The 10,874-nt window shown below is 38.3% G+C and overlaps 2 protein-coding genes across 2 annotated transcripts; one reads left to right on the top strand and one right to left on the bottom strand.

Annotated features, from left to right (window-relative positions):
• Positions 1 to 568: 568 nt before the first annotated feature.
• On the top strand, positions 569 to 3,632 carry LOC141614502 (small ribosomal subunit protein uS11y-like). The gene is made up of 6 exons (XM_074433249.1): positions 569 to 666; positions 1,970 to 2,089; positions 2,197 to 2,242; positions 2,346 to 2,431; positions 2,525 to 2,654; positions 3,341 to 3,632. Exons 1-6 carry the CDS (start codon positions 664 to 666, stop codon positions 3,406 to 3,408), a joined length of 453 nt encoding a protein of 150 aa, XP_074289350.1. The 5' UTR covers positions 569 to 663; the 3' UTR covers positions 3,409 to 3,632.
• A 1,567-nt stretch (positions 3,633 to 5,199) lies between these two features.
• On the bottom strand, positions 5,200 to 9,920 carry LOC141614508 (4-hydroxy-tetrahydrodipicolinate synthase, chloroplastic-like). Its single transcript, XM_074433253.1, has 4 exons — positions 9,773 to 9,920; positions 8,187 to 8,302; positions 7,263 to 7,337; positions 5,200 to 6,340 (listed from the first exon to the last, which is right to left on the bottom strand). The coding sequence occupies exons 2-4, from the start codon at positions 8,258 to 8,260 to the stop codon at positions 5,413 to 5,415; spliced, it is 1,077 nt and encodes a 358-aa protein (XP_074289354.1). The 5' UTR covers positions 8,261 to 8,302; positions 9,773 to 9,920; the 3' UTR covers positions 5,200 to 5,412.
• Between the last annotated feature and the right edge of the window lie 954 nt (positions 9,921 to 10,874).

Raw genomic sequence — 10,874 nt, 5'->3', positions numbered from 1 at the left:
GTTAATATGTCATTACCACTAACTCGATGAATTTTAGTATAAATTGATCGATCAGCATAATAAAATATTAGGCTATTGAAATAAAATTTAAACTTTTGAATAAAACTTTGTTACTTATTAGATAGTCAATCATTATACTACACAAAATTTTCACAAAACTAATTTGTACTGTACCAACTCCGCACATCCTTTCTATATTTCCTTCTCTTGAAGTGAAATACTACAAGACCACCGCTAATACCGAATTTCAAAATCACCATATTTACACAAAATATTTTAATAATTATTAATATCTAATAAAAAAATATAATATTCAATCTGGATGATACTATCTCGTTTTCCTTTCCCGAATAAATCCGTTCTAAAAAAAAAAAAAAAAAAAAAAAAAAAAAAACTACTCGAGGCCCAACCTCCTCCCTAAATGAACCATTGGTATGCGAAAAATTACCCATCATGGGCCATTTATCTCCCATCTTCAGAAAAGTCCAACCCGAAAAATAATTCGACCCGTTTAAATACGAATACAGCAAAACCCTAACCCAAACAATCTAACAAAACCCTAATTTCAGCAGTCCGATATATTTCACACACTAAAAAAAAACTTCACAAACTCGCGAATTTTTGTAGAGAGAGAACTATCGGATCTTGGATCAATTTGCGAAAATGGTATGCATTTCGAAATCCTTCGTTAGTTTTAATTATTTCGTATTTCAATTTATGTTCTTTTTTATTTTTACTTGTTATTTTGTTTCATTAATTCGATTGTTTTGTTGATTGAAATTGAAATAATATTGTTGTTGATTTGTCATTTTGAAGTGTAATTGTTAATGGATGAAGTTCTTGACGTGATGAATTGATTCATTGATTTTTTGATGTTGATTTAATTGAAATGAAGAGGTTAATTGATTTGTTAGTAAGATGTGTGTGATTTAAGGAAAATATTGATGTAACTCATGGTTTGTTTTAGAATATTTTATTGGAGATGTTCTGGATTTGCTAGGTTGAGTATCAGAGTGTTGTTATTGTTCGGCTGATCGAAAGCCGGTTGTTTTCCCTGATTCTTTCTCGTTGCGATACGCCATCTTGTTAACTTTGTCTTGTTGCCTAAGTTGACGCCAATTCAGTTTGGGATAATGTCTTGTCGTTGTGCAAACTATTGGTTGTTTTGTTTGCTGAGCGAATAAAATTCGCTTGTGTAGACATTTTATGGAATTCAAGTATGGGAGGATAAAATTCGCTTGAGTAGACATTTTATGGAAATGGAGTATTGGAAGATAATATTTGCTTGATTTGACATTTTCTGGGAATTAAGTATGGAAGGATAAAATTCGCTTGTAACATTTTATGGAAATTGAGTAGAAGTGCTATGGGATGATAAAATTTGCTTCAGTAGACATTTCATGGAAATTGGGTAGAAGTGCTTTGGGAAGATAAAATTCGCTTGTGTACATTTTATGGAAATTGAGTAGGAAGATAAAATTCGCTTGAGTACATTTTATGGAAATTGAGTAGGAAGTTGATTTCCCGTGAATTTTGCAACAAAATAGTACTCCGTAAGTCATCTTGGTAATTACTAAGATTCCCGAAAGTCGTACGGGTATGAATTAAGTGGGCAACCAAAGAAGTACTAGGTTAGTTTGTTTGAGCCCTTGCAGTGTGTAGTTGTTTACTTGACCACACTGCATTGCAGTTTCGTGTACTAAGTTTTGATTCCGTCTAATTGTTTGTCTCCTTTGTACATGATAAATCTGGAGCGTGAGTTTCCAGTATAACTAATATACTGGTGGGCTGTTTTCCGCAAACCCTGCTTTTAACAGTGAATTTTCATTTCTTTACACTGGATTGCTAGTGAGGATAAATATGATCTACTCGTATAATTTAGCGAGCTGGTCATGTTTACGTTGAGTTTCTTAATATTTTGTTGTTTGCTCATTTTGAGAGTTTTGTTAATTGTTGGGTTACCTTGCAGTCTAAGAGAAAGACCAGAGAACCCAAGGAGGAAACTGTGACCCTTGGTCCTGCTGTGCGTGAAGGCGAGTATGTGTTTGGGGTTGCTCACATTTTTGCCTCGTTCAATGATACATTCATTGTAAGTTTGTTCATGTCCATGTCTCCTCAATTTGCTGTTCCGTCCGATGAATTTTTAATGATACATCTTAACTACTTAGTTTGTCTAATCTATTCTTATATATGCAGCATGTCACTGACTTATCTGGCAGGGAGACATTGGTTCGTATTACTGGTAATTACTAAAATAAATCTGGGATTGTCTTGATAATTTTGGGTTGTCTATTGACTTATTGAGTCTGTGCCGAGAATTAGCAATCATTATTTCCTGGTGACAGGTGGAATGAAGGTGAAAGCAGACAGGGATGAGTCGTCACCTTATGCAGCTATGCTTGCAGCTCAAGATGTCTCAACTAGATGCAAGGTTATATACCTTGCTACTGCATATTCGTAACCCACAAGTTAATCTATTTTACTTCTCTTTTAATGGCTAAATACTTCTCTTGATATCGATCAGGAATTAGGCATCACTGCTCTTCACATCAAGCTCCGTGCTACTGGTGGGAACAAGACAAAGACTCCTGGTCCTGGAGCCCAGTCAGCACTTCGAGCCCTTGCTCGTTCTGGAATGAAGATTGGACGCATTGGTAATTTTGCTATCTCTGCTGATGTTCTTTTTTAGTTTTGCTTGATTTGGGGAATTGTAATGGTAGGCAGTTGATAAAATTATACTCCGTATTATACTATTTTTGAAGATAAAAGCTTAGATAAAGGCAGGTGGGGGACGAATGAGGTGCAAGGGTTTGTGGGAGAGAGCGAGAGACAATATCTATGGAAGCTAGAGATAAGTCAGAAAGGGAGAGAGAGAGAGAGAGAGAGAGAGAGAGAGAGAGAAAGAGAGAGAGAGAGAGAGAGAGAGAGAGAGAGAGTATTGTACTCTTGGATTCGTCTTGTGGAAGAGTTTGGTTTGAGACTAGTCATTCTAGTAGCATAATAAGTTATTTTGTCGATCTATTTTCCTTTCACGTTTATTTATCCTTCAGTTCTCACTTATCAGGGTAGTCTGGTTCGAATTTTTTTCTAGGATGGTAGAAAAAGGGACACGTACCATTTCCCTGAGACTCCGACTGCTTCTTTTGGGTTATATTCTGTGCCAACCTCGGCAGAACCCATTCCTCTTTCCTCGTTTCACTTTTCTCTCTCTTAGTTTTGAAACTTGCGGTTACTATCACTCATATTTTCCCGTGGCACTAATGTCTTGATGCTCTAAAACTGCCGTTTCAAACAACAGTCTTAACTCTGTTCTTCTGCTAACTCTTATTTTGTTCATCAGAGGACGTAACACCAATCCCCACCGACAGTACCAGGAGAAAGGGTGGCCGTAGAGGACGAAGGTTGTAGGGAACCTCAAGACATCGCCTCTTACTCAGCTTCACGAATGTTATGTCGGTGCTGTCTGTTTTATCTATCTGAGACATTTTTGTAATGCCTAGCAGCAGTCCTTTACTCCTTTGTTAGACTCCTAGTTTTGAAGTCTTGGAAGTATTATTATGAGTTGAAAAGTCATGTAACAATGATCTGGATTGTTTTTCTTATGACATTTATGAGAAAATCGTTTTTATTTATTATTATGTTCTTGTCGATTTCTGGGCGAAACACCTTGATCCCAATTCCCAAGACAAATTTTGTACAATTCATTCCCTAGGATCAATTTGCTTAAGACATCCATCACGAATGTTCTTCATCGTCAGCAACGTCAGGGCCATGGTGTTCTGTTTTTACGGCCCTTTCAGGTCAGCAACCTTTGTTTCATCATCTCGGATGACGGTAAAAATAGGTTCTGAACTTCAAGCATACTTGCCAAAATAACATTTGTACCATATAAGTTTCCGAAGAAGGGGAAAAACCAAGTCACCAGTCTCGCTGCAACTAAATAGTGCCCCTAGTAATTTTCAGTCGACTACTCCATTAGGTTCCATAAATACACTAGTGTCCGACACTCTACATTAGACACTCGGACAAGGTGCAAGGGTCTGACAATTAGACACCTTGCCAAAATATGCATATTTTTCGTAAAAACGACCGAGTTTGACACTTGGATACGCACCCGTATAAACAAGTCCCAGCAGTATAGATTAAAACGGAAGTAAAACAATAAAACGAACCCAAATAAATTCTGCAAATATTAAAGGTAATGACCAATGAATACACTCTTAGGAATTAAGAACGAGCTTTCAGAGCATGATTAAAAATTTTGAAAAAGCAACACGGAGAAGGTAGATAATAATCCTCTAGCAGCTAACGAGAATAAAGTAGCTGAACACCAATCTTGTAGCATGTATAGGCATTAGTGACTGCCATCTTCAGTCTTCACCTGTTCCGATGTCAGAACCCTTGGAAACTTCTGCTCAATCTTTAATTGTTCTTGAATCATGACTACTTGACCCTTTCACATCTTCAATAGGAACCCCAACTTCATTGGCAATCTGCGCCACACTTGAGCAGATCAATGTCTCGGGAACACTTCAATTGACTGGAATCTGTAACATCTTTTCATTTCCCATTTTTTACTCGGTGAATGATAGAGTCAATGAAAAGAATATACAATTATTATGATGGTCGGATAAACAATATGGTAGCGGTTAATTCACATGGTATCTTGTGATTTGAAGTTTTTCACGTGACATCCATATTTTTAGGTTAAATTTTTGTGTACAATCTACTCTTGTTAACCCCGTCAAATATGGTTGACGGTAAACTTTTTTTTGAGGGAAAGTTGACGGTAAACTTTTAAATGAAAGAGTACTAATTTTCGGAAAATGCACGCGGTGCCCTTAAGGTTTGTCATTTTGCCCGAAATATCCAATTTTTTTATCCAGAAAACTTTAAAAGGTCATAACTCGTGTTTACGAATTCAAAAAGTGACAATTTTATTCAAGTCGTAGTTCTCGGAAAGATATCAATTTGAAATAAAAAACCATCACTTTCTGAGCTCGTAAACACGAGTTATGGCCTCTTAAAGTTTTTCGGATTAAAAAATTAGGTATTCAAGGCAAAATGTCAAACCTCAAAAGCACCGCGTGCATCTGGAATTGCACATACCAATCGGGTTTGATATGCTGCACATCATATTTTTTTTCAAACGTCTAGTTGCACAAAATATAGATTATATTTTTTCAACCCTGCGTTATGTAATGAAATAACCATATCAAACATTTCAACTTGCACTTGAAGTCGAATCGGATAACATGGATAAAGACCAACATAAAATAAACAAGATAATCAATCTAGCACAATCGAACATGAAAATCTCTCAAACACTTCAAACACCCTCATCTCATTACAACACTTTTATTACAAAGACCTACGGCACAGTTCCCACCGCTACAACTCTCGTGTAAGTGGTCAGTATCGCCCGATCACAATGAAATCTTCATCCTCAAGCACTTGGACATCTTTATTGCCAACAAAATTCTCCCGTCCGATGTCCTTCACAAGATTCACAAACTGAATCCTGTTTTCCTTTGGAAGCGGTACATAAGGTAACCGGAAAACCGGCCTTGCAACACCAAGTTGAGCTAAAGCGGTATTCAGACCAATAGGATTAGGCTCCTTGAACAGCCACTCCATTAAGGGCAGAAGCTTTGCATTGAGGGAAGGATTCTTGCCCTCAAACATGAGTCGCCTCATTAACTTCGGAACCAAGTTGCTAGTAACAGATATAACTCCAGTAGCACCATATGCCCATCTCGAATCATGGCACTCATCGTCATTTCCACTCCATACGACAATGTCGTTATCCGTGTACTCCTTAATTCGCTCATTTCCTACACATTCTTTAACCCCGGCCAAGTTAGGAAAATCTTCCAGAAGATGGATGGCGTGTGGAGGAATATCTTGACTCGTTCGTGATGGTACATTGTATATGATGGTCGGACCCATAGGTAGCACGCTTTGAAAGTGAGCAATCAATCCTTCCATGGAGGTTTTGCCATAATAAGGATTAATGTGAAGGGCGGCATGCATTCCAACAGCAAACCCTTGTTCGGTTGCATGTATAGCTTCTCGGGTTGAGTTACTACCAGTGTTCCCGATCACCTTGATGTTGGTGCCAAAACAGTTGACGGTATGGCCAATAAGCATGATGTGCTCATCCCAACTCATCAATTGCCCCTCACCAGTTGTGCCACCTACTATAACTCCTTCTGCCCCATTTTCTATCTGCATATTCACTAAGCTATCATAAGCTTCAAGATCAAATCGACCATCTGGAAGATATGGGGTCTTAATGGCTGTAATCAATCTTAGAGCTTTTATATCGTCCACATTAGTCCTGAAATTTAAGAACATTATGCTATAATTCCAATAGGCCTCAAAATATGCCATTTGCAAAGTGAATTTAGAGTTCAGACAGTAGTCAGCACCAGAATGTGACGCTGCAACAATCAGTCCTAGCATTAGGACATCACCGAAAATTTCCCTATAACCTCAGGACTCAGGAGGAGTGCACACTGGTCTAAGAGCAGACCGGAATGGACCCAAACTGAAATATTAAAATATGTTGGACCGGAATCCTGAAAACACTTAGACAGTAACTGAACCGGAATTTTTTAATTCCTGCTCTGGTCCGTAGATTCCGGTGTGGTCTGGTCTGGTCCGGTCCGGTCCGGTCCAATTGTCCGTTCTGGACCGACCAATGAACACACCTAAGTCCTCAGCTCCCTAATTGTGGCTCCAAATACAGTGTATGGGTATTGAAAGCATGAAGGATAAGAAAACTAATGACGTTCTACCTCTCAAAATGATCAGAACCCCTACCATGTTTAATTGATACCTATGTTACTCCGACACTTCACTAACTGCCGTGTCACGTGTCAGACACGTGTCGGTGTCCGACACGACACGACACTTCGACACTTCAATTTAGACCACAAAACAGGAAAATTCACTCCATATAGCCGTGTCCGACACGCCGACACGTGTCGGCGTGTCTGAGTAACACAGATTGATACTACACACAGAGTACTAATCCTGCTTAAATGCGACTAAGATAAGATAACAAAGGCCCAAGGTTATATCAATGTAAAACAACGGTAATGTTTTAAGAACTGAGATCGCATAATGATGAACACAAGATTTTAGATCACTCACTTGAGTAGTGACTAACTGACTATGGGCAATCAACCAAATACCAGAACATCAGTAGCAAGTAGCGAAATATGACCGGGAAAATTGCATTACAAAAAGAAATTTACCTGTTTTTAACTTCAAAACTGCGCATCGGAAGGTGGAAATTAGGGATCACAGCTGCTTGAGGAACCTTATATGTTCTGCAACACAAAAAATGTCGATCATATATTCATATGTGAGCATTTCTTGAAGATCCAATACCATCCTTCAGACATGGCGATTTAATAACTGAATGTATACAGGTAAGCTTTTACTGATATCCCATTCGCATTCGAGAAAAGAAAAACCGGCTTAGCTAGCAGCACCAACTCCTAATTAAGACAAACATAGAAATTTGAAAAAAAAAATAACAGACATGTAATTAAGGTAATGTTTTTTTATCATACACCAGAAAACTGAAATTGAGACGCGGCTCAAAGGGCAAACCTACATCGTAATGCAAACCCCAAGATTCAGAACATAAAGCAACATTCGATAAATGATCTGAAATAACATTGTACATAATCAATGAAGCAGGTTTTACATGCATTATACCATTAATCAACACTATGTAGATATCACATTCAGTAAGTTCGCTTACGAGTACAATACGAAATGTTGTATTATTTCCTCCAAAAATAAAAGAATGAGCATGGATTTTCCACCAATGACGTCTCTCAAGAAGTCTTTTAAAAGCAATGCACATTTGCACATTTTAAAGACAAACAATAAGTCCAAATTGTAATTTCACCAACAGGTAAGCAAACAGCAGCGACAGCATAGACAATACGTTCGACTCGGTATATTGTAGAAGACTAAAGGCTCAAGTACATGAAACACATTCTCAATTTGAATCTTAAACGTGCACCAAATTCGAGTGTTATCATATAATTTATCACATCTCTGAGAGTACCAAACAATATAGAGCTTATGAACTAACCTGCATAATCCAATCTTACTCAAATACCAATCAGTACAACAAAGTAATAGGTTAAATACCAATGACATACGTTGAAGCAGGACGACAAATGTTGATATTAGTAGTGTCCTTGAGGCATGAACTGTAACTCGTTAGAGTAGTCATTTTCGGATGAAATAGCTAAACCCACAGACAGACCTCTTGAAACTGAAAACAAGGCCACAGAAATAAATTATATGGTTAGAAGAGTTGTAGTTTAAGCATCGCAAAATAATGGAAGAAGAGCACCAGGTAGTTACTTGCCACATTGTCGAATTTTCATCTAATTAATGACAATAACAACATAAAGAGCATCGCAAAATAATGGAAGAAGAGTAGTAGCTAGTTACTTTCCACATTGTCAAAATTTCATCTCATTAAAACAATACAACATAAAGAAGACGAAGACGAAGAATATAATTCATAACCTAGTACTATTTATAATCAAAACACCTCTTCCCCTCTTAAGGAGCATATAAAAGATACAAATGCAGAGGCGGTAGCATTGTCATGGATCGCAAGATTTTCATAGGTAACCAAAAGGTTTCAGTGTAAATTCATCTTATATCCTTGCAAAATTCTCCATTTGAAATATCAAGTAACTCGGAAACGCCAACACGACTATAACGTTAATAGTATTGTTATCATTATTATTACCCAATGCAAATTAAGAGACTCTACCAAGCAAAGTTAGTAAGGGTGCACAAAACAATCTTTCATCTGAAACTACAAACTTGCTTAAACTACTAATTTGTCACTTAATCGAAAAGGATCAACTTTTTCCTCAAAAATAGAAGCACATAACATTTCAAGAGCCACTCTCATCAAACACTCAATCACAAAACCAAAAAGAAGGCAAAATCTTTGGCTCCATCGTGAATTAGCAATGTACAACCAAATACTCACTTGTAGGCGGTATTACACTGAAAATTATAAACCAAATGTTATTTACCCACATATCCCTATAAAAGATCTTATTTACATCTACCTTGACATTGTTCCATTGCTCAAACTCATTTAGAAGTATCCGACACAAGGACGTGTCCAAGAGTCAAACTCAGCTATTTTCATGAAAAATAAAATATGGATATTTTGGCTTAAAATGAGGTATCCAAGTGTCAAATACATGACCGAGTGTCAAGTATCGGACACAGGCACTTAAAGTGAATCGGAAGAGTCGGGGTAACAGTTATCTGGTAACTAGCATATCTTCTTACAATAGCGATAACATAAAACCGCCTTACACAAGCATTTGCCAATTCCCTAAACTCAACTTCAACATTAATCCACAATATAAAAAATGCCAAATACCCATATCATCAAGCTTGTAAGTTATACTTTCAGCTAATTTCAATAAATTATCTCTAATCTCCCTAATACTTCATAAATGAATGATTAAAACCTAATATTCTTCTAATAATCAAACATGGTGATCATGGTCAACACTCAACACCCACATTAATTTCTTAATCATCCATCCCTACATCATTTGCAAGATTAAAAAAAAACAAAAATATCAAATATTACAATATTAATAATCAAACCCACGAAAAATAATTCTAAAAATTAAACAAGAAAATTAATTAAAATGTGACGGAATAATATTAAAATGGGCATTAAAATTAGTTAAGTAAATACCTGCTTATAGATTACGCCGGCGGGAAAAGAAAATGTAGATAGGTAAGTGGTGGCTTTGTAGTAGTAATCTATTTCTCCATTTTTGCGGCTAAGTGTTGACACAACAAAGTAGGGGTTTTCATAATTTTGGGCTTATGTTTATGGCTTTGGGCTTGGAGGGAGTCTCATTGTCAAATATCCTTATTCCAAAGTAGGGATAGTCAAACGGGCGGGGCGAGGGACCCAGAACCAGCCTGAGATATGGGTCGGGTCGGTCTGTATGCGGGTCGGGAAAAATGTGGCCCGAGAGGCGGTCTTTAGGATATTAAACCCGGAACAGGGCCGGGATAAAGGGCGGGTTGGATAGGGCTGCATGCAGACTGCACTAAAAGTGACCCGAGGGGCGGGCTTTGGGGCGGGTTTAATATTCTAGACCCGGAACAGGCCCGGCCGCCCGGGATAGATGGCGGGTCGGGCTGGGCTGCATGTGGGCCGGACTAAAAGTGACCCGAGGGGCGGGGCTGGCCTTTATGTTTGATCTAGAGTTGGCATAAAGGGTCGCGGGCTGGCCCACGGCACGGCACGGCCCGACCCGGTGAGAAGATCGAGGAAGCACGGACACGGCACGACTGAGCTTGAGACGGGCTCCGGCGCGATTTTCTGCAGAAATTCGTGCCTAGGCACGGCACGGCCCAAGCACGGTGGAGCCCGGCACGCACCAGGCACGGCGGGCTGGCACGGCACGGCCCGAAAAATAGCCCGTTGATCATCATTTATTAAACAAAAAGTACACTAATATTTAATAAAATATATATTTAAAACATTAATCATCATTTATTAAACAAAAAGTACATTAATATTTAATAAAATATATATTTAAACCATTAATCATCATTTATTAAACAAAAAGTACTAAAAATATATCAATTATATAACATTTTTTTTAAAAATAAAAAATATTAAAACACATGGGCCGGCCCACGGACAAAGCACGAAAAGCCCATGGGCCAGGCACGGCCCGAGCACGAAAATGACCGTGCCTTGAGCGGGCCGCGGCGTAGGTTTGGATCAGTGGGCCTGGCACGGCACGGCCCGAGGAGCCCAATATCCGGGCCGGGCCAAT

This window comes from Silene latifolia, chromosome 1 (genome assembly GCF_048544455.1).
Source record: "Silene latifolia isolate original U9 population chromosome 1, ASM4854445v1, whole genome shotgun sequence".
In the NCBI taxonomy this organism is placed as follows: domain Eukaryota; kingdom Viridiplantae; phylum Streptophyta; class Magnoliopsida; order Caryophyllales; family Caryophyllaceae; genus Silene; species Silene latifolia.
The sequence above is the reverse complement of the archived record's forward strand: the minus strand, read 5'-3'. Positions and strand labels throughout refer to the sequence as shown.

What these genes read in the sequence shown, in the direction of transcription:
- LOC141614502 (XM_074433249.1), top strand. An exon ending in CGTTCAATGATACATTCATT is followed by an intron (nt 2,090 to 2,196) that starts GTAAGTTTGTTC and finishes TTATATATGCAG; the next exon opens with CATGTCACTGACTTATCTGG. An exon ending in AATGAAGATTGGACGCATTG is followed by an intron (nt 2,655 to 3,340) that starts GTAATTTTGCTA and finishes TTTGTTCATCAG; the next exon opens with AGGACGTAACACCAATCCCC.
- LOC141614508 (XM_074433253.1), bottom strand. Translation starts at nt 8,260, where the DNA reads ATGACTACTCTAACGAGTTACAGTTCATGCCTCAAGGACACTACTAAT. An exon ending in ATTTGTCGTCCTGCTTCAAC is followed by an intron (nt 7,338 to 8,186) that starts GTATGTCATTGG and finishes TTTGTGTTGCAG; the next exon opens with AACATATAAGGTTCCTCAAG. An exon ending in AGTTTTGAAGTTAAAAACAG is followed by an intron (nt 6,341 to 7,262) that starts GTAAATTTCTTT and finishes CTTAAATTTCAG; the next exon opens with GACTAATGTGGACGATATAA.